General features: G+C 57.1%; 1 protein-coding gene across 3 annotated transcripts in view; it reads left to right on the top strand.

The window, feature by feature from the left end:
• Positions 1-13784: 13784 nt before the first annotated feature.
• The window catches only part of NOL4L (nucleolar protein 4 like), a 131334-nt gene continuing 117334 nt past the window's right edge, over positions 13785-27784 (top strand). Inside the window, exon 1 of one of the 3 annotated variants that reach the window (XM_025001189.2) lies at positions 13785-14131. In XM_025001189.2, coding sequence (XP_024856957.1) covers positions 13811-14131 — 321 coding nt within the window. In that variant the 5' untranslated portion in view covers positions 13785-13810. The remainder of the gene's footprint in view (positions 14132-27784) is intronic. The other 2 variants (XM_059893016.1, XM_025001190.2) reach the window with 2 other exon arrangements.

Here is a 27784-nt window from a genome sequence, read left to right as displayed (position 1 = left end):
GGGCCTTTCCCAATGCCCCTCTTACACCACCGCCCTGGATCCTTCTCCCTGCTTGGCTGCTGGCTGCTGTGGCCCCCTTGGGGAGGGCACTGACCGCAGGGGGCTGGCAGGAGCCACTGCCCTGTGGCCGCCTCCCCAAGAGCCAGTTCAGCAGCTCTGCTCCAGGCCCACACTCGGCCTGCACTGGCCGGGATGGGGTTGGGGGAGGCTTGGCCAGGGTCCAGATCCCAGCCCCACTGTGTCCTGGCTTGGTGACCCCCAGGAAACGGTTTCCCTCCCTGGACCTCTGTTGCCTTGTCTGTGATCGGAGGCTAAGGTGGCCTTCCACCCTGAGTTTGAACCACGCAAGAGTGAATCAAATGTAACAGCTGTGCACAGATGCCGTTCTCAGTACTGGTGAGCCAAAGAGTCTTGCCCTCAGGAAGCAGAAATCCTACAGTGGGGTGAGAGGAGTACCAAGGGAACCAAGAAAACACAATACAAACAGGTTGATTAAGCAGTATGTTAGAAAATGATGGAGAAAATAAAGCTGACAAACGACGTTATGTGTGTGTGTGATGGGATGAGGGGTCTGCCGTTTTAAGCTGGTGGTCACAGGAGGCCTCCTGGAAAAGTGACCTCTGATGACATGAAGGAGGTGAGAGAGCCCCAGTGCAGACATCGGGGAAGGGCACTGCAGGCAGAGGGCACAGCAGGTACAAATGCCTGGAGGTCAGGAGAGGAACACGGAGTTGCTGCCGCAGAGACTGGGGCTGAGGGACTGGGGAGAGAGGGCCAGACAGGGACAGGGAGGCTGGAGCTTGAGAGCCGTGAGGGCCAAGGTCAAGACTTCACTCTGAGAGAGGTGAGGCTCCACAGGGCGCTTTGGAGCAGCGAAGGGACGTGATCCGACTTGTGTTGGAGCCGAGGGATCTGGCAGCCTGATGGAAGGGGTACCGTGGGGCTGGGAGAAGCTGGCGCTTTCATCCTGCTGATGAGCAGGGGCAGCAGCACGGTGGTGAGAAGTGGTCAGATTCTGGTCATATTGTGAAGGTGGAGCCAAAGGGATTTGCTGACGGATCAGGTGGAGGGGGCGAGAGAATGGCGGGGTGGGGCTGACTCCAGGGGTTTTGGCCTGAGCAACAGGAAGAACAGAGTTTGTGTTCACCGAGATGGGAAGGCGGCGGAGCAGCCGATCTGGGGTGGAACTCAGGAACTTGGGCTTGGACACGTGCTGCTAGGATGCCCTCAGTCCTCTGAGTGTGAGGCCGAGTTGGCAGCCCCACAGGCGGGTCTAGAGGGTAAGGGAGAACAGCGGGCTGGGATCAGTGTCAGCTCGGTTCCCGGGTCTCCTGTTCCCATCCCGCCCTCCTGCAGGCCCGTCAGTCCCCGGCCGCCAGCTGGGTCTCTTAAGCACCAAACCAGGTGGTGGACAGACCTTTCCAATTCAATGACTTCCCACTCCTCTGCCCTGGAGACCAGACTTCTTGCCTGGCCTGGTCCCAGCACACCTCCGCTCACCTCTCTTCAGCCTGCCAGCCTCAGTTCTCACTTTGTGCCAACTTCAGGGCCTTTTGGAATTGCCCTGCTGGGCTCTGGTCAGTTCCTCAGCTGCTTGATGGCCCTGAATGTGGCTCATCCTTTTTTCTGAACCTCAGTTTCTCCAACTGTAAAAGGGGAAGCTTGGACTCTTTGAGCCCTAAAGACGGTCTTTACGTTTCCATGTTTTGGGGATTTGGGAAGGCATGGAGAAGCTGCCCTTCTCTACTCTCCCACCTGCTGAGACCTTAGAGAGATGCTTCATGCTCCCCACCCCTTCAGGATTACCTGCTTTCCAGGGTCTGTTGCAGGCTCTAACTGCTGGAGGCAGGGAGACGTGGTCCCTGGGCTCACGTCCCCTAGGAGAGTGAAGATTTAGACAGACCTGTGTGACCCAGGGCATGCCCCTTTCCCACTCTGAGCTTCAGTTTCCTCACCTGGATAATGGGGCTGGTGATGGTCAAGAGGCTTGGCCTCAGTGGATAGGGTGTCTGCTGTACTGCTAACCTAACAAGCACTCACGGTATCTGGGCAGGGCTGGGCTGGGGGCCCTGATGGTGGGGGTAAGAGGCTTAGCCCTGCCCTTACAGAGCTTGGCCAGGGTGGGGGCTCGACATGGTGTGATTCCCAAGCAAGGCTCACCCACAATCCTTCCCCAGGGGAGACGGGGGCTCTAGCTGCATCTTCTGTCGGTGCCACCACTGGCCAGGTTTCCTCAGTTTTTGAGGTCCAGGACTCTGCTCCCCTGGCCAACACATCTCTCTTCTTCCTTTGTCCTCTGGACCCTTCATCCTTGGAACTCTGGGCATGAGTCTTGTTTCTGCCCATCACCAACTGTGAGACTTGAGCAGGTGACGGGCCTGGGCCTTGGTTTTCACATCTGTAAAATGGGATAATGACAGATCCTGTTTCCCCAGGTGGCTTTGAGGATTCAGTGGGTTGTAAAGTACCAGAGGGCTCAGAAAACTTTGCTGCAATCATTGAAGCCCTTCTTGTGTATCCTCTCCAGCGGACCTAGGGGTGAGAAGCAGGTGGCTGATACTTCTTGGCCCCAGTTCCCCGGCGCACAGAGAATGAATCACTTCCTCTTGATTCTGGCCAGGTCAGCTCTGCCGTTCACATGTGTTAGCAGTCGTCCCAGACCACTTCCTGCTCTCAGTGCTTCATTTTGTTTACATGTTAAACCCAGGTCTCCTCCATTTTACAGATGAGGAAACTGAGGCACGGAGAGGTAAAGTGACCCAAACAAGCTCACATGGTTGTTGAGTGGCAGAGCTGGCATTCAAACCCAGGCAGCCTGGTTCTGTGCAGACACCCAAACCCTTAGGGTGCTTCTCCTCAGTGGTGTCCACTCCCAGAGGCCACAGGGTGGTGTAATCAGTTATCTGAAGCCTCCTGGTCATCCTGGGGTCAAGCCCATGGATCCTTCTCCTCAGCCCAGCAGGAGAAAGGCTTCTGAGTTCAAGAACCACAGATTCCTCTCCCCACATTGCCATTGCCTGGCCAGGAAAACCTTGATCCCATCCCTTCCCCTTTCGTGCCTCAGTTTCCACCTCTGTCAAATGGAGGCTGGAAACCCTTCCAGCTTCGTCACCCCTGGGATCCCACCCCAAGCCTGTCATGCGTTTGTTATGTGACCTTGCTCCAGCCAGCATGCCTTTGAGGCTGCTTTTCTTATCTGAAAAAACGGAGCCGATACTTCATATCTGCCTGTCCTGAGGTCTCAGGACTGCTGGGAGAGCCTCACAGGACAGTCCGGGTGTGGGTGTGAGGGGCTTTCGGTATACCCCCAGCCCATCTTCTGCAGGTAGGGCCTGTCAGCCGCTCAGCCCCTGACCAAGAATGGAGGAGGTCACCCATCCATTCATTCAGTTCCATTCATTCTTCGAGCATCTATTCGGTGCTGAGGCACCCAGACACGGTGGTGACTGAGACCCAGCCAGTTCCCGTCTTCATAGAATTCACAGTCTTGGGCGGGGGGAACAGATACCAATAAAGAAACCGCATAAACGTGAGAGGTACAGGCGGTTAAGTGTTATAAAGAAGGGGTGCAGAGGGGTCCCCCAGGAGAGTGAGTCATGGAGGAGAATCTTAGGGACAGCAGGGTCATCAGGACATGATGATTGAGCTGAGAGCTGTAAGGATGAGTTGGAGGTGAATTTGTGGCAAGAGAGGAAGGGTTTGGGCAGAGACCCTTGGGTGAAACATCCAGAGTCACAGAACTTGTGAGAGGGGCCTAAGGCTGTTCCCAAGGTCCTGACAAATTCAAGGAAGCAAAGGAACGTCAGTGCATCCGAACCCCCGAGGGATGGCTGGTGGGGAAGATGAGGGGGCAGGAGTCAGACCTCCCTGGGTCAGTCATGAGTTTCATGGTTTCAGGAGAGAAGGGGTCTTGGAAACCATCCGAAGTCCTCCTGGTACAAATGGGGAAATGGAAAGTCAGTTGGGTAAGGGACATGGCCAAGGTCAAAGCAACCAGGGTTAGAATTTGGGCTTCCTGACATTTCCCCAGGGCTCTTTCTGTATCTGGAGACCGGCCCATGACAAGTGAGAGAAAACCAAACGTTTACTCAGCACCTACTACGTGACCGAGAGTCCTGTTCATGTGTGTGTGCGCGTGCACACACACACACACACACACACACTTCACCACCTGGTCCCTGGGCCTAAGGCCAGGGCCGCAGCCTTGGGAATTCCTTCCCAAAAAGAAAGGAAAAGGAACCTATGGAGGTCATTTGATCCAACCCCCTGCCACTGCCCTCAAGGCCTCATTCCACTGTCTCATTAGAAGACGTGGAGGCAGGGTGAACAGAAATTCTAATCCCCATTCTACCGATGAGCAAACCAAGGGAAGGAGAAATTTAGGCACTGACCTAAAGTTCCACAGTAACAAAGCTGTCTTGCTTTCTAATTAAGTGCTCTTTCCAAGGTCGTGCATAGCTCGTTTGAGCCATCTGGCAGGGAGGAAGTCCTTCTTGCTGTCTAACTGAAATCTCTCCTGCTTTACTGTGTCAGTCGCCCCTTGTTTGGTGGCTGAAGATATGTAGAAACACTGTGACTTGGAGAAACACTTGACTGTCAACTTGGGAGACCTGATCTGGGGTAGGACACTCGGGGACAGCCCCTGGCCACCATAAATCTGAATCCAGGCGGTACAGGCTGGCTGGAGGACAAAGGGAGCCAGGTCCCTATGCCAGAGGGGCCTTTCCTCTAAGGGCAGTTTGTGGGAAACCTCTGGAAAGAATTCCCTGGGGAAGAAGTCCTTCTGGATCTCCCCCAAGGACACACACACCCTCCCCAGGATGCAGCTGCCCAGGGCCTGAGCTCGTGGCCAGCGAGCAGCCGAACTCAAGGCCTTGGATCCACCCCCGTGGCCAGAAGCAGCCTTGCATTTCCTCCGTTCACGTGCCTGGTCGACTTGCTTGTCAGAAACCACTCAACAAAATCCAGCTTATAGAGCCAATATGAAATGGGGGGCGGGGGGCGGAATTCCTCTAAATAAAAAGCGCCTCTTTTCAAATCAGGGAGGAGGAAGGCCTGACACCTGGGCATCCAGATGAGCAGACCCCATGCTGAGACCCAGATTTGAACCCTGTGGAGGTGAGCCCAGCCCAGACCTAGCATTGTGTTGGCATCTTTCTCTAGAGAGACCCACAACTCCCCAAAGATGTCAGGGCTCGGTGTACCCAGTATTTCCTGAGGAAGCTGAAGCCACTGAGGTGCTGGTCGCAATTTACTGACGGCCTACTATGCGCTGTGCTAAGTGTTCCTGAGTGGACTTGAACCTTCACAGGAACCTCATGAGGTAGGCACTTTCTCACTGATGGATGAGAAAACTGAAACTCAGAGAGGTTAAGTCATTTGGCCAAGGCCACACAACTGGCAAGAGGAGGAGCCCTTGCTCCTGACATTCCACTATAGAGGTGACTTGTTTCTAGAAGGGGCCTGAGGTGTAGACGGGAGAATACTGGGTCGGGGTGGGGGCAGGGGCCGGGACCCTGGGCTCAGTTCTGCTGTCAACTGCCTGAATGAGTCCTTGTCCTTCTCTGGGTCTCAGTTTCCTCACTCCTGAAATGGAGCAAGCTGGCGCATAGGCTCATAGTGCCCAATAGCAGATAAAAGGGTCTGAGAAGTCTTGCATGCTCAGTTGCTCAACTGTGTCCAACTCTTTGCGATCCTATGGACTTGCCAGGATCCTCTGTTCATGGGATTCTCCATGCAAGAATACTGGAGTGGGTTGCCATTTCCTTCTTCAGGAGTTCTTTCCAACCCAGGGATTGAACCCTGGGTTCACTCTGACAAGGATCTTTGGCTGGTTGCAATCCAGCCCAAAGAGACCTAAGTGAAAAATACAAAGGGCCTTCAGGCATGACTGAATCAAGGGGCTCAAATAAGATCAGAAACATGGCCACCATCACAGTGGTCATGGTGAGGGGATGTTTTTGATGGCCAGGGTTCAGGCCTGTCCTGCTCTAGCTACTGCTCTAAAGAAGGGGAAGGGGCAGTTTCTCAAAGGCATTTCGGATTACCAGGGGAAGAATGATGCTAGGCAGATGAAGGCACCAGCCGAGCACTATGGTTGGTGACTGTTTATGGCTTTTAGCAGAGGATGGGCCCTTGCCCAGCCCAGGTCTCTGAGGCTGAGGCATATCACCAAGGGTTGGTGTGGTCAGGGCAGGCTTCCTGGAGGAAGCAGACGTAGGTGTGAGGCCTGACCAGTGGGTAGGATGCGGGAGTTGGGATCTGGGAGAACACAGGTATGGAGGTGAGAGCCAACAAGATGTGTTCTGGAGTCGGTGAGTGTGCCGGACCCAAGGGCTGGTACGGGGGGAAGGCAGGTGAGGCTGAACCAGGTGTTACAGGTCCTTGAAGGCCAGGCCTCTTAGCATACACAGGTCAACAGGAAATGGTGGCTTTATCACTGTACAACTCCCAGGTTCTTCGTGGCCCACCGAGGGAGGCCGGAGGTGGCCAGGCATTCAAAGCACTGCACACCCACTGCCCCTAATAGGCCCTCTGCTCTCGCAAGTGGGCCTGCACACCACACACACTCCAAACCCGTCAGTCCCTTTTCCACCTTCAAACTTTTGCTCTGACTGTCTCCCTACCCTAAGTTTCACCCTCCTCTGGTATTTTCACTCAGCTTCTAAAGGGCTTCCCTTGTGGCTCAGCTGGTAAAGAAACCACCTGCAGTGATGGAGACCTGGGTTCAATCCCTGGTTTGGGAAGATCCCCTGGAGAAGGGAAAGGCTACCCACTCCAGTGTTCCGGCCTGGAGAATTCCATGAACTGTATGGTACATGAGGTTACAAACAGTTGGGCTGGACTGAGTGACTTTCACTTTCACTTTTCACTTTCTGAAGGCCAGTTAAAAGAAGGGATCTCCAGGAAGCTTAGCGGGATGGACCTTTGCTCACCTTGACCTCCTAGAGCTCCTTATTTAGGGTTTTTGTTTATATGCCTCTTAGTCCAGCCAGCCCGAGGTGGGCAGAATGGTGGTAACATATGTGTGGGCTTTGGAGCCAATCATATCTGGGTTCAGACTGCCACCACTAGCTAGCCATGTGAGCTTGAGTTCATCATCCTACCTCCCCTTGGTGACATTTTCTGACCTGTAGAATCTGTTCAAGGTCTATTCATATGAGGCTTAAATGTGCTTATGTGTATAAAGTTCCTGGCATATGGTAGGCCCTCATCAGCTGTCACTATTTTTGTGGGTGTTCAAATTATGAATTATGTCTCTCTTGCCCTCTGTCAAGGTGAGGACCCTGATGCTGGGAAAGATTGAAGGGAAAAGAAGAGGGTGGCAGAGGATGATATGGTTAGATAGCATCATCGACTCAATGGACATGAACTTGAACAAACTCTGGGAGACAGGGGACAGAGAAGCTTGGCGTGCTGCCATCCATGGGATCGCAAAGAGTCGGATACGACTTAGTGACTGAACAACAAGAACACCCTCTATCAGCTCTGGTCAGGCAGGGAACACACTTGGGTTTTTTCCCTAGTCCCCCAGTGCCTAGCACATAGTAAGGGATTTATAAGGACTGAGCTATCAGTTTTCCTGGGCAGATGCACTCTTCCCACCCTGCTGTTCCTGGGTGAGGCTGAGTGTAGGTCCTGATGTCTCCACACCTGCTCCCTGAGGCTGACCCGGCAAGCTGCTAGGTGCCAGCATCCAGCATCAATAAATTACCGATGAGTTCAGGTGACGGGACAGATCCAGTGTCAGCTTCTTCTGCGTCCTATGGGAAGGCTCAGGCCTTGGGGATCCCCCTTCAGGAGCCTCCTCCACTAAGGGCTCCATCAGAATAACAGACGCCCTACGGGCACGTACTGTGTGCCTGGTCCCATCTGGGGACTTGGCACCACATTTGATTGACATCCCACAATGATGTTGTGAAGTAGGTACTAGCTCCATTTCATGGATGAGGAGACTGAGGCTCAGTGAAGGAAGGTAACTTGCAATAGACAAAATTAGCAACAGAAAGAAAAGCCTCCTTCCTTTTCAATTCAACATAACTCTTCCTGGCTCTCATTATGCATTTTATTTATGATGCATGTGAATACAAATACACACACACACATTTAGGGTTTCTTCATTCACTCATTTATTCAATAAACATGTGTTGAACACCTACTATCTGCCAGGCTGTTCTGAGAATTGGAGATACTACGGTCACAAGACAAAATTCCCGCCTTTTTGATACATACATTGCAGTGTACGAGAAACAGATAAACACACGTTATAATAAATACACATTATAATAGAAGAAACAAATTAATACACATTATAATAGAAGATGGTGCCAAGGCTATGAAGTTGAATAAAGCAGCGCAGGGGATAGAGAGACACTGGAAACTATTTTTGAAAGGGTGGTCAAGGAGGGCTCTACTGGGGCAGTGGCATTTGAATGAAATCCTTATCTCTTTATGCTTTATTTTGCAGAATAGGAGATGCTGGGCTCAAGGGTTCCTTACCTCTGCGAGGTGAGTCAATGTTTCCCACTCGGGTGTGGTTCCACAGCCAAGGCCACTGTAGGTGTGGAGACATTTTCCTCCTTCCCCCGTCTTTGCTCTGAGCACCTCCATCCAAGGAACCCTTAGGCAGGGTTTCTCAGAAGATGCTCATCTGAGCCCCCTTCATGTGTTACGGCAGCTTTTTGTCCTCTAGTTCTCAACCCATTTGTCCTGATCTTTTCAAAGGCAGCTGGTCCCTGAACATCATGAGGGCTGGGGCCAGGTCCATCTTGTTTACGGCTGTGATCCCGAGGCCAGGCATGGCATCTGACACACAGAGGCCACTCAAACAAACATCCGAATGAAGGACAGATGGACGTGGTGATAAATGGAGCTAACATTCACTGAGGGCTTATTCTCACAACAGCCCCGTGAGTTAGGTATGATCATTATCCCCACTTTACTGGTTTTGCAAACCAAGGCTTAGAGAAATCAAGGCACCTACATCAGGTCACTCAACAAAAGAGCCTTCTAGGAGGAGCACACTAAATGCTAATAGACTGATTGATTATAGGGGAGGCAGAGTAGAGTGGTGGGAAATGCTGTAGTTGTCCATCTGAGATGCACATTTCGAGAACTAACCCACTCATTCATTTCTTCATTCTCTCATTTCTTTCATCATTATTAAACTTTGGCCCCCATGCTGGGCACTGGTGGGTACAGGTACCCAGGCTTTCATGATCAAAGCCAGGATGGAGAAAGCCCAGGGGTCTATAAGCAGACATGGAAGCCCCTGAACCAAACTGAGGGGTCAGGAAGCCTTTCTGGGTGGAGTAGACCTGAGGCAGCAGGTCACCGTGGCCAAGCAGACCACAGGGGGAGACGCTTGGGAGTCGGGGTTTGAGTGGCGGCATAGTCCTTGATGCAAGTGGCACCAGGGCCTGACAGTGGAAGCCACCCCACACCACATGCCAAGGACCCAGGACCTCCTGCTCCTCCTAGCCTCTGGTGGTCAGGCCTCTGTGGGGGCCTGAGTCATTCTGCCCTACCCAGGCCTGGAACTCTGCCCTACCCCTGGCTGGGTGGGGGCCACCTCACCTCTGAGTTACAGGCATTCCCATTCATCTGGGCCCAGAGTCAGAGCTCAGTGAAAAGTAGGTGATCTGGGCCAAACCAGGCAAAAGCCAGATGCCCTGCTCTGCCAGTAGCCCTGAGCCTCTTCCCTTCTGTGGGACTCAGTTTACCCATCTGTAAAAGGCAGGGTTGAAACTGTATACTCTCTGCAGACCCTTTCTCACTTAACCTCCTGTGACCCAGTACATTACTGTCAGTATTGGAAGTGGACATGAACCCTGGGGGTCTGGACTCCTTCAGTCCTACCCTCCACTGGACATCTGGATTAAGGGTTAAAAAAAAAAAAACCCAGGGATCCAATAACCTACAAATAATGGGGCAGCCTACTTTGTCCTTTTGGCAGCTATCTGGAATGGGAAGAAAGGAGGAACAGTTTTCCCCCTAGGACCATGACTGCCCATTCACTGCCCTGTTCTTCCCCAAGAGAAACTTACCTTCCACCCAGTATGCTATGGGGCAGGATCCCTGCTAACAGATGCTACTGACACGATCAGGGACCTACTTCTGCACAAGTGGAGATGGGCTGCAGGAGGCCATTCTCATCCTTGGCTCAGCCATCTCCAATCTTTTCCCAGCACCCTTTGGGGCAAGAGGCTGAGAAGTGCTTGCTGTAAAGTGAGCTGACACATGGGAGGAGAAACCAAGGCCTCTGACCTCCAAGCTCCCAGAAAACAGATCCCTGGGTCCCCATAGCGGCCCTCCACTCCGCTCGAGTACTCCTCAGTCTCTCTCCTGTTTAAAACTCACCAGTGACTTCCCATCACATCTAGACTGCAATCCAATGTTTATCCCGTGGTCTCCTGCCTTCCAGCCCCTCCTCACTCACTTCACGGTACCACACTGGCCTCCTTTCAACTTCTGGAAAAGAGCAATCTCTTTCCCACCCCAGGCCCTTTGCATATGCTGTTCCCTCTCCCTGGAATGTTCTTCCCTCGGAACATAACATAGCTGGCTCCTTGCCATTTATGTCACTGCTCAAATCTACCTTCCCAAAGGAGACTTTCCTGGCCCCCAAGAATAGCAGTCCCTCTTGTCTCTTATTTGCTATCACGACTTGCTATTTCCATCATGGCCCTTAAGCTACATATGTGCTAGGTTGCTTCAGTCGTGCCCAACTCTTTGCAACCTTATGGACTATAGCCCACCAGGGATTCTCCAGGGCAAGAATACTGGAGTGGGCCATGCCCTCCTCCAGGGGATCTTCCCAACCCAGGGATTAAACCTGCATCTCCTGTGACTCCTGCATTGCAGGCAGATTCTTTATCACTGAGCCACAGAGGAAGGCCCGGCCCTTACCCTAAGCTATAATAATTGATAGTTCAGTGACCCTCCTCCCCGCCCATCAGTAAGCTCTGAGAGGACAAGGACCTTGGAGATCCCTTGGCTACATCCCCAGCATCTGGTTTATAGTGGCTGCTCAAGAAAAGTTTGTTGACTGAATGAAACACAAAATGTATTAACAAAGTTTGCCTTCCTCTTTGAATACTTCACAACCTCCATGGAGGTGAAAATGGCATTTATTGGGCACCTGTTATATATATCAGGCTCTCTCATATACTTTATTCTGCTGAACCTTTACAGTCTATTATACAGATGATGAAGTTGGGGTTCAGTGACCTGCCAGAGGTCACCCAGCAAAGGGTCAACTGATGGGCTAATTCAGGTGGGAAGCAGTCAACTGGGATCTGTGGGCACAAAGAATGCCACAGCAAATGGCAGTCAGGATTCAACCTCAAGTCTGTTTGACTCCCTGAAACCTATATTCTTTTCATCATACTACACTGCCACCCTAGAATGCAGCCCAAGGTTAACAATCAGGTTTTCAGGTTCTGGAAGGCAGGCAGACCCAGGCTGCATAGAGAGGTGGTCTGGCTTACTGGTTATTGGTGTGTCTTGGAATAGACACAGACAAGGCGCAAACAGGGCGGCCCACTACCTCGGCACCAGGGCACCACTGCTGAAAGTGAGCATTGGCGTAGCTAGGCTAAAGCACCATTGTTCTTAGGAAGGGAGTCAACGGTGGGGGTATGCGCCAAGGGATATACTGGAAAAGTCAGGGCATGGGCTTCCAAATCATGCAGAAGCCCCTCCCCACTGAGGGGGTAGGGGGCTGCGTGGCCTTTGCCTGGTGTGTTGCCCTCTCTGAGCCCCAGTGGTCATCTCTGAAAAATGGGCATGCCAGTATGGAACCAAATAGAGTTCTTAGGAAGATAAAGAGGAAAAATGAGTGTGGAGTTGTTGGTATATATAAAGTAACACAGAAATGTAAATTATCTAAAAATACATCTATGTGAAATACTGAGAGAGGTTGGGACTAGGAAGACCTCTTGGGTTCTTTCAGCAGTTATTGGCACCTACTGTGTGCCAGGGGCTGTGCTAAGGCCTGAGGTCTACCGATGAGACAGACATGAACCCTGAGCACCTGGAGCTCCCAGTCTACTGGGGAGCATGAGGCAGCCACATACAGTGTGGGGATCCCTCCCAGGGGGACGTCAGGAGGAGACTTCATGTGTCATGTGGCAGCAGGAGCCACACAGACCTGAGTCAGAACCCTCCTCTCCTCCCTGCATGACCTTGACCAGGTCAGGCCACCTCTCCAAGTCCCAGGCCTTCATCTGTGAAATGAGCCAGTCGCCTTTGCCTCTCAGAGTTGCCTGGACCTGGCAATCTGTAGATACCAGGGCAGGGAACCTTGGGATGAGGGTAGCCAGTAGTTCCTAGGCAGAAAATGGTCCTGCACTGGGTAAAATTGGGGACTCAGGCTTGGTGGTGACTTGCCTGCAGGAGTGGCCTGGGGACACGGGAGGTGGACCCCAGGAAGAACAGGAAAAGAAGCTCAGTAATTTCTCATGCCTGTTAAGAAAGGAGGGCTGAAAGCCCAGGAGTTGACCTGTGCCTTTATTTATGTTATTATCTCGTGAAGGGGGAGGGGGCTGGCCCTACCCAAGGTCAGTCCTGCCCAGGGAGGAGGCGGCTGGCAGATCCACCTGAGTTTACTCAGCCAGTGATTCTAGGCCACTGTGCTCCCGGGAAGGCCGGGTGTCTCGAGATGAATTTGTGGGTGTGTTGAGCGTTGCCCCGAACCTTGGTGAGAGGCCAGCCTAAGTGAGGCCACTGGTCAATGTTGATGACTTCTCTGGGGCCTAAGGCAGTCCCAGAGCGGTGGGGTTAGCAGGAGCAAGGCTGGCCAAACTTCGGGGAATTCGGGTGAGGCGAGAGGGGAGGAAGTTTGGGGGCCCCCTGAAGGCTGGCGGTTTGGGGTTCCCCAGGGGAACACTGATCCTCTGGCGCCGAGCTCGCACCGGAGAGGTCAGGCCAGTTGCTGGGAGAAGGGATAGGGGCCCTGCCCGGTCCCACCCGCGCCGGGCTAAAATCGGGCGGGGCCGACTGGAGAGGCAGGGACGCCGGTGGCCGGGCGGGGTCTGCGCCCTTCTCCCCGCCCGGCGGAGCGCGGCCTGCGAGGCTCGGGGCCAGGCCCGACAGGAGGGAACTCGGTCCCTGGGCTGGGCACTGTGCGCCTGCGGCTCCTGCCCTCCCGGCGGCTGCGGGCGCGCCGGCCCCCGCGCCCCCAGGGGCCGGGCCGGGGCGGGGGCTGGGCCCCGCGGGCGGGCGGGCTGGCGCGCGGGGGGTGGGGGGCGGCGGCGAAGGCTGCGCCGCTCTAACAGGTGGGATCCCGCGGCGTGGTGGAGGCGGGCGCGGGAGGAAGAGGAGGAGGAGGAAGAGCAGCGGCAGCGGGAGCCCGAGCAGGAGCAGGATGAGCCGCGCGAGCTGACAGCCGCCGCCGCCGCCGCCCGCGCCCGAGCTCGGTCTCGCTCCCCGCGCCCGGGGCCGCTCCCCGCCTCCCGCCTCCCCCGGCCGCCCGCGGGGCGGCCCGCCCCCTCTGCACCTCCGGGCCCGGAGCTGCCTCCATCGCTCCTGCATCCCGGCCGGGGGGGAGGAGGAGGCGGAGCAGGAGGCGAGCCGGAGCCGCCGCCGCCAACGCCGCCGCCGCCGCCGCCGCCCGAGCAGGACAGAGCGCGCCGCAGCCCCGCGCGTCCGGCCGCCGCCCGTGCCCATCAAGCCTCCGCGCCGGAGCCACACCGCGGGACAGCCGGGGCCGCGGCGCGCCCCGGCTCGGCTCGGCCCAGCCCAGCCCAGTCCCGGCACCGGGCGGCCCGGCGGCCGGCCCGCCCCCGAGGGCGCCGGGCGCGGCGGGAGGATGCCGAAGCCGACGCTGCTGCTGCGCGGGGGCTGGGAGCGCGAGCGCAGCCCCGGGGACTCGGAGCTGGGCCGCCAGTTCCGGGACTGGTGCCTGCGCACCTACGGCGACTCGGCCAAAACCAAGACGGTGACACGCAGTAAATACCAGCGGATCGCCGAGGTCCTGCAGGGCGGCGGCGGGACCGCCGCGGGTAGCGGCCCGGCAGCCGGCGAGAAAGGCAAGTTCCAGTTCTGGGTGCGCTCCAAGGGCTTCCGCCTGGGCAGCGGCCGGGAACCCAAGATGGGCCAAGTGGTGTATGTGCCGGTCAAGACGGGCTCGGTGAGTGCGCGCGAGGCGGCCGCGGGCCGGTCCCGCCGCGGGGCTCGGGGCGGGCGGGCGGGGGCGGGGTGGGGGTGTGGATGTGTGTCCAAACGTGTATCCCCGAGGTGGTCCGCGGGTCTGGCCCGCCCGGGGCGCCCGCGTCCCTGCTCGCCCGCTCGCCCCAGCCCGCCCGGGGCAGCGCTCCGGGTTCGGGGCGTCCCTGCCCCCTCTGCGCTGCTGCCCGGGCCGTGGCCGTGCCGAGCGGGCTGTCCCGGGCTGCTCACCCCAGCATGTTCCGTCCTCCCGTCCCCTCCCCCCGCCAGCAGGCGGCTGCTCCGAAGCCCAAGCCTCCCCCCGCCCGCCCCGGGGCTGCCTGTCCCGGGCGCCCCGCGCTCCCGCCCCCGGGCCGGCTGGGTGGTGTGGGGTGTGTGTGTGTGTGTGTGTCTGTGTGTGTGTGTGTGTGTGGAGGGTGGTGCCGCGGGAGAGGGGGGCAGGGGAGCCACGGGACGGGGAGTCCGCTCGGCTTCCCAGCGCCAGGGGAGGGGGCCCGCCCGGGCACCGTCTCCCCGACCCCACCCGGGGCTGGCCCGGGGAGGGGCAGCCCGAGCCGCAGCCTGGCGCAGCAGCCGCCTCCCGCGGGTGGGTGGGGCGCCCCCTCCGCCCCCCGGGCCCCTAGCTCCCCCCCTCCCTGGGACGGGGGCGGCCTGACCTATCCCTCCCCTCCCCTCCCCCGTCCCCGGGGCCGGCCCGGGTCCGGGCGGGGTGGCGTGGGGGAGGGGGCGGGGAACCGCAGCCGCCGAGAGGGAGGAGGCGGGCGGCCGGGCGGGGGCGTCCCCTCCGGCCCGGGGCGCCCTGGAGAGGGCGTGCGGCGCGGGCCCCGCGGCTCCCCCGCCGGGACCTCATTGTTCTGCAGCGGGTGGGGGCTGGGGGGGCCGGCTGCTACCCGGGCGCTGCTGAGCTTTGAACTTTCCGTGGCGGAGACCCTCCGTTAGTGCGTTCAGCCCCCGGCCCGGCCGGGCCAGGCCGGCCTCCCTCCCTGCCCCCCTCGCTCCCTCCCCGGCCTCGCCCGGCCCGAGCGAGCGAGCGGGGCGGCCCCGCGCCGGCCTCCCTCCCTCCCTCCCTCGCTCCCCCGCTCCCCCCTCCGCGCTCCTCCCCCGTCCGGCCCGCCCGCCCCGCGCTCAGCCCCGTCCCCGGCCGGAGCGGGCTCTTCACACACAATTGATTCGGTCGTTACGAAAAGTGCACTTGTCCCCTCCCCCTCCCCCTCCGGCGGCCGCCCGGGCCGGGCCCGCGGGGTGAGGGGGCCGCGAGGGAGGGAGGCGGGGGCCGGGGAGTGGATCCAGAGGCGCCTCCCCGCCACCCGCCCCGCGCCCAGGGGACGGGGCTGCAGGCCGCGGGGAGTGGGGAGCCGCGAGCGCGGAGGGCGGGCGGCCCATCTGCGAGGAGCGCTGATAACCGCGCCGCCGCCACTGCGGCCGCCGGCCGCCCATCTGCGCCCGCTGCCGCCTCCGGCCGGACCCGAGCCTGGGGGCCGGGCCGAGGGGGGCGCGCCGGGGCCGGATTCCCGGCGGGGGAGTCTAGGTCAGGGTCCCACCCCGCCAGAGTCGGGACCTCCCCGCCTAAATCAGTGCTCTCTGCCAAACCCCGGGAGCCTGGGTCATTGTCTCCTACCCGATCGGGTCAGGGAGCCCAAACTGATGCCCACTTGTCCATACCAGGGAGTAGGGGTCCTTGCCTCTCCCCTGCCTAGGTCAGCTCTCTCTCTGGCAGTTGCGTACCCCGCCTCGGTTCTCCTCCATCTTGGGCTAGTGTCCCCAGCCTAAGTGTGGTTTTTTCGAGGTCAGTGACCCACCAGATGGTTGGCTGGGTCTGCGCTCCCTACCCTGGGTCATTGCCCTGAGCCATCCAGGCTTCCCAGGTCAGTTGGTGCCCCTCACCCCCACCCCATCCCTGTTATCCCTCCCCAGGGAGCTGGGCATCTTGGCCCGACCTCCTTCTGTCTGAGGCAGGAGCCCCCACTCCACCCACTCCTGGAGTTTGGGAGCAGGTGGCCCTCAGGCCTGGCAGCTAGCTCACTGGTTCTCTGAGCTGGTCGACCTCTCCCCTAGGGAATGAGCACAGTCCCCTTGCCCCTATAGCCCCACAGCTGTCAAGGGGGAGCAAGTGGGACACACACCTGCCCAGGCCACATACAGAAATTGGGTGCTCCGCCTGGACCCCAGGTCCTGCCAGCCTTCAGATCCTCTGCAAAGCCCACCCTGACCCGCCTTGCCTGGCAGCAGGAGCCTGGAAAGACTCCACCCGGACTCCCAGACCAATAATAAGCCCTCCCGAGGGACCACCTGCCTGGGAGGCAGAGAAAGGGAACCCAGGCCTCCCAGCCCGGGCTACCAGGGGGACTACGAACACAACAGACGTGCCCTCAAGCTACCCACACCCACCTGCCTGGCCCAGGGGTCCCCAGAGAGCCTGTTAGTTACCTGCCACTCACTCAACCATCCGGAGCCAGCCACAGGAGATGCCCTTAGTCCTGCCACCCCCAGCTCCAAGTGCCTTCCTGGGGCTCAGTTATTATTTTTACAGTTCCATTTTCCTTTTCATTGATCTAAGAGGAACAAGTCCTGCTGGGAATTCTGGGGCAGCCATGGCCTCTTCCTGGGAGGAACTGAATGGGCCCATCTTTGAAAGGTGCAGAGGACATCCCCTACCTTCACTGGCTTACACACACCACACACACATACACACACACGCACACACATGACACACAGAGTTAAAGTTATCATTGCTTCTGATGTCAGTTGGAAGAGATCCTGTCGTTTGTCCTGGGTGGGTTTTTGTGAAGGTCATTGGGCCACAAACCTTTGTGTGAGACATTTGTCTAGCATCCACAGGCCTTGTGGGGGCCCTGGGGCATTGGAGCGGGTTGGACTCTGAGCCTGCTCCCTGGGCACCAGCTGGTGGGGGAGGTGGGGATAGCCCAGGATCTGGTCAAGAAGCCCACAGAAGCTTCAGGGGAGGGCCAGCAGGCAGGCAGAACAATTTTAGCAAAGAGGGGGTGTGGGAGTTGTGTCACCCAGCCGTGGAACAAGGGTCCCCTGCGCTTCTGTGTGGGCTTGGGTCCCCAGGGTGGCCATGGTGTTTCATCTCGCGTCTTTGTTGCTCTCTGGCCGTCCCCCGCGGGGGGCCCCCTTTCCTCCTCTCACAGCCATATGTGGTGCTGCGGTCAGGGCCCTTCCTAGTCCTGGCCGTGGAGGGTCGATGATCTGACACCGCTTGTCCCGTCCCATCTGGCCCTGAGCTTTTCTGGGTGTGTGTGACAAAGGCTTAATCTGTCCGGACGGGCCCAGGGTGGAGAGGAGGGTGCGGGGAATTACACTCGGCCGGGGCCTCTTGCAGCTGGGGCCCCGCTTGCAGGGTGGGGTGGGGTGGGTGGGGTGGGGGTCAAGCAGAAGCCTGGGCGTGGAGAGTGGGGGGAGAGACAGACAAGTTGGACTTCAGTTTGCAGGTTGTCACAGGAAATAGAAGTGGAGGCGGAGGCTGAAGGCTGAGGGGAGGAGGGCGGAGTTCTCTACTGGGCAGCAGCACGGGGCGCTCCTGGGGACAAGATTTTTCTGTGACAAGAGCCAGCCGGGCCTCCTGACTGGGCAAAGCCTGGTTTGGATTTATAATTTCTTGCATTTGGGCTGCTCTGGTCTCAGTGGGCTGCCAAGAGAGGGAAGCAAGCCCCTTGGAGGCGAGACCCCCGACTCCGTTCCAGCCTCGGCCGCAGAGTGAACCAACCCTTTTCCTCTGGTCTCTAGGAATGGGGCTGTCCTAGGGGCCTGCGAGGCCCACAGGTTATGTCTAGGGTGGGGCCCCAGGCCATCTGTCAGCTCCCAGGACTGGAGAACCCCCAGATTCCTTACAGATAGAGGTTCTCTGCCCAGTTCTACCATCTTCCGGATGGGAAAACTGATGCCCCGAGCGAGGCAGTCTCTGTTGGTGGGGAGCCAGGCCTGGAACGCAGATCTCTGCACTGCCCTGAGGCTTCTCTAGGGGTCCGTCACATGCCAGGAATCCCCCCATTAAAGCCCCCTCCCCCGAGGGAAGCACCAGATTGCCAAACTCCACTCTCAGCACCCGGCTTCTGTGAGCCAGACCCCAGGTGTTCCGCGGGCCAAATTGACTAATGGTGGTCTTTTCCCAGTTTGCAGACAACGTTCATTTAGTGGAGAGCGTTTTCACAGTCTTCAGCCTTTCTCCCCAGAGCTTTCGTGTAAACCTTTGGCACCTGCGGCCACTGGTCTAGGCGGGAAATGGCCTCTGACTTAGCACAGCGTAACGTGCGACCTTCCATCGAACACCTCAGTATTTCCTACTTTTCTCTGAAGTGTCACCACAGTGACCTTTCTGAGTCACCTACTGTGTGCCTGTCTCTGTGTGTCAGGCTCTCACCGCGGCCCAGAGGTCGATGGTGCTGTCACTGCCATCCCTCGGATGAGTGAACTCAGGTTTAGGGAGGTTCAGAACTTCCCTAAGGCCACACCACCGGCATGGCAGGCAGAGTTCGGGTACTGCCTGTACACCCCTCCACTCTGACCCTCTGTGAGATGTCTTACAGCCTGATGTGCTTTGAAAGCATAGGACTTTTCATGACAGGCTTTCAGTCCATTACACTTTAGTCTGAATTAGTGTAGAAGACTCTCATCAAGATGTCTATAGTAACAAGGCTGGCGCTTCAGGCAGGACTGGCTCGGTGTCTGCTGTCTGGGACTTTCTCCGGGGCACGACAGGATGGATATGGGGTGAGGAGAAGAGGAGGAAGGCCTCTGTGGTCCTGGGTCCTGGGGGACTTTCAGGGAGAAGGTTGACAATGACACAGGCCCTCTTTGGATTTCTCACGAATGGCAGAGTGGGCTATTTCGTTTATGAAGCCACGGTGATTCGGGTGAGTGTGGTCTTGGGATCTCTGGGGGAGGGGCTTCAGTTTGGAGCCTTTTGGACCAGGCTCTACCCTCCCTTGGCCTCTCTTCTGGATCCTGGGTCACCTTCTGCTGGTGGGGAGTTGTCCTTGGGCGAGGCCTGGCATGAGCATCCTCTCTTTCATGGTCCCTACAGGCTGCCTTCCCATCTCTGAGTGCCTGGGAGTCAGGAGGCCCAACTGGGACCCCAGAAATACTGCTGGGGAGGACTGGGAGGTGGGGGGGAGCTGTGGCTGGGGCTGCCAAGGGACAAAGGTCAAGGGTCCAACCCAGCCTCAGGTAAACCTGGGCTTCTCCAAGCCAGCTTTTACCTGGGAGGTTGTGGACAGATTGAATATGGTGAGCATGCGTGAGCACTCCTGGGCTAGAGCATGTGTGTGCGTGTGGGTATGTGTGCAGGAGTGTGGCTGTGTGGATGTGAGTGTGCGTGTGTCTGTCCTGTGCAGGCTGGGGATGCTTGTGTGCCCGGGGCAGTGTTTGTGTATGTGTGTGTGTGTGCACATGCGCGTGCGTGCGTACAGGTGGAGGAGAGACTGCATGTGAGTGTGTGTGACTGTGAGTGTCTGAGTCGGCAGATGTGCAAGCACCTGGGGTGTGGGCATTGGCAGACCACAAGTGTGACTGTGTGCATGCCACATGTTCAGGATCCTACTGAAAAACACTCTGTCCTTTGGCAGTGTGGAGCTGCCGGGGCGTTTTCATTATAACCAAGTCAGCCGGCGCTGTGCTCCTGGCCCCTGCTGCCCCTGGGGTCTCAGCAGCTGCTGAAGCCAAGTGTGAGGGATGGAGTGGACACAAGGGGTGGGGCCATGTCCCGGTCCCCACGACAGTGGCCAGAGCACTTCCTTGTTTCCAGCAGCCTTCCTCCTCCTCCTGTTCCCCTACCCCCTGCCCCACAAGGGCGACAGGGAAAGTTTGTGACCTTGGCCATGGTGGCACTTCCGGCACCCAAAGCCAAGCACCATGGGGGGCAGGGTGGGAGAGAGAGGGTTCCGAACTTGAAGTGAGGGGGCCAGGACTGGTGGAATCCTAAAGCACCCACTTCCTTGCCATGTGATCTCAGGCAAAGAGCCTGCTTGACCTCTTCAAGCCTCAGTTTACTTATCTGGAAAATGGGTTCCAAAGTCCCACTTCCAGGAGACTTGGAAAACTGGAAATGGCTCTGTTTGTCATTTCAGGAGGTCACTCTGCTAACCTCAGTCAAAGCCAGGCCTGGGCCCTGGGTACCAAAGCCAGAGAGGGAGCTGAAGAAAGCTGGGAGAGAGCCCACCCAGGTGGGTGGCTTGTTAGAACAAGGACTCCTGAGTCCACTTTCTGCCCCTGGCCCACCCTGACATAGAGGGGAAGTGAAGGGCTTGGCGTGTCAAGCCACAGGGTCCTGGATTCAAATCCCAGCTCTGCCCTTCCACCAATTTGGCCTTAGTTTTCTCATCTGTAAAATGGAGCTGATAATCCTATCTTCCTCATAGGACTGTAACAAAGATGAATGCATTAATGCATATAGAGCTTAAAGAGTATAGCAAGTCTTAGGAAATGTCAGCTGCTGTGTGATCTCCCTGAGCCTCAGTTTCCTCATCTGAAATATGGGGATGGTAATAAAATGTCACGGATATTAAACTGGATCATGGAAATAACATACCAAGCCAAATCCCTGGCATGTAGTTGGTGGAAGGCAGCTATTGGTTCCCTGGAGATTGTGTCTGGGTTATTTCTGTGTCTCCAGTGCCACTGGGGCCTGGTTCATGTTGTACTGAATTGCACAAAACACCAGCAGTAGAGGGGTGGGATGGGGAGGAGATGGGAGGGAGGTTCAAAAGGGAGGGGATGTATGTACACCTATGGCTGATTCACGTTGAGGTTTGACAGAAAAACAAATTTTACAGAAAATGCTGTTAAAGCAATTATCCTTCAGTTAAATAAATTTTAAAAAGTCAGCAAGGTCTCGGCAAGGGCCATAGGTGTGGCATGAGCCCCTAGGGCTGGGGTTTTGAAGGCTTAGGGTCCTTCTCTGCCCTGACTGGCTCCTGCCCTGCTCTGAGCCTCAGTTTCCCTAGTTGTTGCACAGGGAAGCCTCCTGTGGTCCCTCCTGCCTTTGAATTCCTTCCTGGTGCTGGGGGTGTCCAATCCCAGAGCTCAAGGAGAGGTGCTAGAGAGGCGAGAGTGGGGGCTTTACCCAGGCCTTGAGGTACCTGCCAGGTAGAAAGGCAGAAGGATGTGCTTCCCAGAGGCTTCTCAGTGACCGCCCCCGCCCCGGCCCCGCTGCCCCCGGCCACACACTCCCCCGAGCCCTGCCTTAGTCCTTGGCTAGGAACCTGAGCTCTGGGCTCTTACAGAGAAAACAGTGAGGCTGGTGTCGTGACTGTCCCCGTGGGGCAGTGGTCTGAGCACCTCTCTCGTGTTCTCGAGCCCCTGCCATGTTCCAGACACTCTATTTCATCTCCCCTGGATTCCATGAAGTGGACAAGACCTTGGCAGCAGAGAGGCCCAGGAGCCTCCTTGAGCCCTGCAGTGAGAAAGTGGCAGGGCCTGGGTTCTGTGGCTGTCTGACCCTCTCAGACCACAGGTGCCCTGGCTCTCCCCACCTCCTCACCCCAAGCTCACCATGGTCCTACAAAAGCTGTCCAGAGCTTGAGGCAGCCCTCCTCCCTGTCTGGACCCTGGAGACAGATGCCGCCCCGCCCTGTCGCCCACACCTTCACCCTCTCACCTTTGGTAGGGTGCCCCCAGATGAGGGGTCACCATGGGGAGGGGAGAGCCAAGGCACCCGTTGTCTCAGAGGGTCAGACAGCTACTCCCCTGGCCCGGCCTGGGCAGGTTGCCGGGGGCAGAGAGAGAACAATTGTCCTGTTCCCACAAGGTCAATGACTCCCTCAGCATCCAGACTCTGACTGGACTCAGGGCTCCTGAGCTGCTGGAAAGACTAAGGCGGAGGCGGGGAGCTCCAGTTCCCACAGAGCACCAGGCTGAGTGTGACCCCATCGGGTTCCGAAGCAGGGGGTCATTCATTGATTCACTCACTCATTCATTCATTCACTCACTCACTCGTTTGCTCCTCCCACCGCCCTCCCCATCACAGGGCTCCACCCTTCCCAGGCTCAGGGCACACTCAGGCGTCAATTTTGACTCTTTTCTCTTACCACCCCTCCCTCCCCATCCAAATCGCACATTCTGTTGGTTCTGCCTTCAAAATGCATCTCAAGTTGGTTCTGCCTTCAAAATGCATCTCAAGTTGTACCCTCTCACCACCTCCACAGCCTCCAGCTTGTCCAAGCCTGGCGATGCATCAGCCTTCCCACTGGGCTCCCTGGGTCCTCTCCAGCCCCCCTTGTATTCCCTCTGGCTCACACAGCCAGCAAAATCAGCAAAAGCAAAACGCAAATCAGATGCTCTCCCTCCTCTGCTCTGAACCCTTTCAGATTCCCATCTCACTCAAAGCAAAAGCCAAAGTCTTTTCTGAAGCCTAAGTGATCTGGCCCCGCTGCCCCACCCTTGCTCATTCAGTGTCAGCCACACTGACCTCCTTGCGATTCTAAAAACCACCAACTGCAAACCTGCCCCAGGGCCGTTGCACTGGCTGTTTCCCCAGCCTGGCACACTCTTCCCCTAGTTCTCTGCATGGCTGCTCCCCCTCCTCTTTCAGATCTTTGCTCAAACGTCACCTCCTCAGAAAAGCCCTCCCTGGTCACCCAGCCAGGGCCGCCTTAGGTTCCTTGGACTGTCTTTCTGCTTCATTCTTCTCTCTAGCCCTTACCGCCTCTGACATTGCATATGTATTTTACGAGTTTACACGTTGAATATCTTTCTACCCATAAGGCTATGAGCTCTGACCAGTTGGCTTGGTTCACTGCCGTATCCCCAGGGCCCCTGCCACTAAGGGGCTTCCCCACTGTGGGGGCAGCAGGTGCCTTAGAGCGGGCGTCTGTGAACCACCCAGGCCTTCCGCACTCAGGGCCTCAGGAGCCCCAAGGCTCAGACCATCCGCCTTCTTGTGGGCATCCAAGGAGTCCTGGGGGAGGCGACATTTAAGCTGGACCTCGAGGGGCAAACCAAATTATTCAGCAAGAACAGAGCATGGGAAGGCTCCCTCCAGGGGGTAAGAACATGAGCAAGGGCTAGAGTGGGACAGGTTTTGGAGGGTCAGCGCAGATTGGGTGTGAGGACCAGGGACACTCTCCCAGAGAAGCGTGTTCTACAGAGCATTTCAGATGGGTGGTGGGTGGAGGAGGGCGGTGAATGGTCAGATCCGCTGGAGAACCACTTGGGGATCCTGAGGGGGATTAGCTGGTGAAATCAATTGGGGTCACATGGAAGAGAAGGATCTGGAAAGCCACTCAGAGGAGCTAATGCGTCACCGTCAAGGAGACCTAGGGGTTCGCAGGATTTTCAAGCAGAGGGGAGATGAGGTCAGCTTCAGGTTTTAGAAGGAGCCTCAGGAAACTGTGGCAAGAGGGAGATGTGTTACAGAGAAGGTAAAATAGGAGGCTGGGATATAGTGAGACATGGAGAGAGAAGGCTGGCCTGGGGCAAAGAGGAGGGGCTGGTTCCCTTGGGACAAGAGGTTGAGTGTCTGGGACTGGGTGACATGGGGCTGTGGGGAGGGAAGCTTGATGGTCTATGGTCATGGTTGACACAGTATTCTTGGGTAGAGAGAGAGGCGTTTAGGAAGCCAGGAATGTAGGCAGACCCACAGATCCGGGGTGATGACCCAGAGGCAGGGTCTAGTGGGCAGAACCCAAGAACTGTCCCCAAGGTTGGTAGCAAATGGCAGTGGGAGGCTGCGGAGGAGACCTGGTGACTCAGGTCTCAGCAGGGACAGTTTGGGAGTAATCCTGTTCATGGGGCCCCTTCCCAGCTTGGAACCTTCCCTGCCCCGGCTGGGACCAGAGGCCGGCTCCTGGGAGGCTGGTGCTTGGTGGATGACTCATCGTTTTCTCAGCATCCCCAGGCTCAGGAAATGTTCAAGGAGACACGCGGCCCTTCCTTTGGCAGGCCAGGCCCTCGCTGGATGCTGGCAGGTTGAGAATAACACACTCGGGCCTCCGGCCTTGTCTAAGAGCATCCCGAGGGCATGTCTCCATGAGCCCCAGGCTTCCACAATCTCACACATCCCCAGTCACCTTAGGAAGCTGTCATGACCCCATTCTACAGGTCAGTGAACCAAGGCACAGCCTGTGCTGGGCACCCAGCTAAGTAACTGCCTGGTGGTGCTTCAGTTTCTTCATCTGAGAGATGGGTCTGATGATTGTCCCTCCCCTATGGGTTGTTGGGAAAATGGAAGGAGAGAGTTATGAGAAATGTCATTTGCATGAGGATGTGAAGAGGGCTCCATCCAGTCAACAAGGGCTCTCCACTGGATGGAGCAGCCCTAGGAAAGGCCAGAGGGTAAGGTGGCCAATAGACCTGCATTCAGGTCCCAGCTCTGCCACCAGCTCCTGGTTCAGGGCAAATGGTTTGCCTACTCTGATCTCCTGCCCACTTAGGCATCAGTGGGTGATGACCCACACCCTGGAGGGTACTGGGAAGATGGCATAACACCAGGCCTGACAAACAGTCCAGTGAGTAGGGGCTGCAGCTCCTTCTCAGGGTCCCTTGGAGAACCGCCCCCCTCCCCCAACTCCAGTGCAAAGATCTTCAAACCAGACAGCTGTTAACCTCTCAAGGGGAGGGGAGGCGGCTCAGAGAGTTCAGGCGGGAAGCTCCCTGGGGAGCAGGGCCTCTCGGGGAGATCTAGGGGCTGGGATAGGAGTAGACTGAGGGGCAACGGGTTTTGTGCTGAATGGGAGGCCCCTGCCGGTCAGCAGAGGAATGGAGAGTGTGAAGGCAGAGGCTGGGTCCAGGCTCTGCCATACACTGCTGTGCAGGTTGGGCAGGTCCCTTACCTTCTCTGAGCCTCAGTTTCCTCGTCTGTAAAATGGGATGATGATAGCCATGGCTTCACTTATATCCTTCTACACCGTGCTCTGTACCATGTGTATACACTACATATACTGCATACTATATTCTATAATCTAGAAGCATCTGTACAGGGCGTGGGCATAATCAAGCCCTCAATAAAAAGGAGCTATAATTAGGATTATGATTGTGGGCCAATCAATAACCCTCAAATCCGTGACAAGGCCATTCGAGCCATGCTGCTGAGCTGGGCTTTGAAGCTCAGGCTGGCCCCAGGTTTGCACTGAGCTGTGACTCACTAGCTAGATGACCTTGAAACAAGTCACTCTCAACCTCAGTTTCCTCTTCTCTGAGACTGACCCATCTCACAGGGTCGCTGTGGGGAGGCGAAGAGAGACTCCATGTCAAGTGCTCAGCACAGGAAACGGGAGCGTTTCTGTGCTTGCATCTGTGGCATGGCCAGGGGCAGGTGGAGTAGGGATTGGAGCCTAGGGTAGGGCCAGTGGCTGCTGGAGCAGAGAGGAACAGAAGAGGCAGAGGACAGAGGTGGAAAGGAGTGTGTGCAAGGAAACTGGAGGGGAGGACTTCCAGGACGAGGGCTGCTCAGCTGGGTTTGCCCTTGAGGGCTGGGGAACCCCCACCCCCAGATCTGATGAGAGGTCAGAGAGAAGGCACTAGCCACGGCAGGTGGGAAGGAGAGGCCAGAAGTCTTGCTGGTCCAGTCAGCAGCCGGCTGTCAGGAGAGGTGGGTGAGAGGAGTATGGGCTTCCCTGAGTCCAGGTGTGGTACCAAGAGTGCGCATGCTCCCCACCGTAGAGAGCCCTGGGTTCAGATCCTGCCTCACCAGCCAGCTGTGCAAACTTGGATGCATCTCAACTTCTCCGAGCCTCCATTTCCACATCTGTAAAATGGGGATAGTGATATTAACCACCTTTTAGGGTTGTTACAGGGATCACTTGAGATGCGTAAAGTACTCAGTCAATGCCTGCTGCTGAGCAGAAACAATGACATCAAGGCACAGCTAGTGCTTGTTTTGAAATACCAGGCGCTCTGCTGAATAGGTTATACCCCGGCCTCTTGTGTGATTGTTGGAACATGGCTACTGTTAGGATCCCCATCTTCCTGATGCGGCTGTTGAAGATCAGAGAGGTTAAGTCACATGCCTGAGGCCACACAGCTAGTGAAAGGCAGAGCAGGGGCTTGAGCCCACACAGTGGGGAAGTGTCATGTCCTCCGCTCCCTGAATCACCCATCCTGCTGACAGTGAAGCTCAGAGCCTAGGGTCCCCTTTGGTATTACCTGGGCTTGGATGATGGCTCTTCTCCGGTGGGGAGGCAGGGGTGAGTCTGTCTGTCAGAGTTTGCCTGACTCTGGAACACACTGCCTGGGCGCAAATGGGATCTGGTCAGCTTGACCCTCAGGGATCACTGAAGGATGCTGTGATTCAGGGAGGGCCGGGTTGCAGCATGGAGCCCCGTGGCCAGCCAGCCAGCCAGCGCGCTTCATCCAACTCAGGCCAGGGAGCCTTGTGCCCACCAGCATGAGACAAGGCATGGCTTGGCCACCAGATCACAGGCAGCTGCCAATGGGTCCCAGAGGATACAGGTGGCCAGTGCCTGGTCTGGGCAGCACCCATGGAAGAGAGGGAGGAACTTGGGAGGGCTCTTAGAGGAGGTGTGAGTCATGAAGAGGAAGGGACAGGGCCTCCCAGGACGAGGAAGGGGTGCTATGGACCGAGGAGCACAAGAGAGGCTTGTTTTCAAGGTGATGCAGACACCCGACAACGCAACCACAGCAACCAAACAGCAGCCCCCTAGGAGGGCGAGAAGTGCCCAGCACACCCCCTCCGCCTTGTTCCCCTGCCCAGAGGAGGCCAGTCCCTTATGTATCCTTCCTGTATGCTTGGCTCTGGAGCTGGGCTGCCTGGGTTTGAATCCCGAACCTGCTTTATACTTGCTGTGTGATTTGGGCAACTTACTCCACCTCTCTGTGCTTCTGTGTCCATGTCTAAAAAGCAGAGGATAGTAACAGGACCTGCTTCTCTGGACTGTTACAAGGACCAGGGCTCCTAAAGCCTAGCAGAGGGCAGGGCTGGTGGCTGAGTGCCCCCACAGCACTGGCTGTCGCTGCTGCTGTTGCTGTTACTGCCACTGCCATGATTGCTGTGCACGCGCAGCTATGCACACTGGGTGTGCAGTTTAAGTGCCCAGCTCTCCCGGCAGGTCCTGAAGCTCAGTTTTCATTGCTTCTGCCCACTGAGGAAGAAGCAGAGGTAAGAGGTCCACCCAGAGGTCATCCTGGTGTACCTGCATCTTGAGACAGGCCTGTGATGGGGAGGGACCTAACGTCATTGGCTGGGCCACCCACCTATTGGTTGGGCTTCCCTGGTGGCTCAGATGGTAAAGAATCTGCCCATAATGCAGGAGACCTGGGTTCGATCTCTGGGTCGGGAAGATCCCCTGGAGAAGGGAATGGCAACCCACTTCAGTATTCTTGTCTGGAGAATCCCATGGACAGAGGAGCCTGGCGGGCTACAGTCCATGAGGTTGCAAAGAGTCGGACACGACTGAGCGACTAACACTATTCACTACCTACCCATTCAGGGCTTGTGGTGTGGGGACTCCATCTCCTGCCCCTGCGCTGGGGACATGAGGTGGTGGTGGGCACAGTAAGGATGAAGGGGCTGTGCAGAGAGCCCTTGGCCAGGCCCCAGAAGATGAGGTTTCTGCCACAATTCACCCCTAAGCTTCTTGAAAGAGTTCCCGGCTCTAGACCTTGGTTTCCTTATCAGGAAGGTGGTACCAGGCTGCAGTGAGGA

Source organism: Bos taurus, chromosome 13, assembly GCF_002263795.3.
Source record: "Bos taurus isolate L1 Dominette 01449 registration number 42190680 breed Hereford chromosome 13, ARS-UCD2.0, whole genome shotgun sequence".
Lineage (NCBI taxonomy): Eukaryota > Metazoa > Chordata > Mammalia > Artiodactyla > Bovidae > Bos > Bos taurus.
The sequence above is the reverse complement of the archived record's forward strand: the minus strand, read 5'-3'. Positions and strand labels throughout refer to the sequence as shown.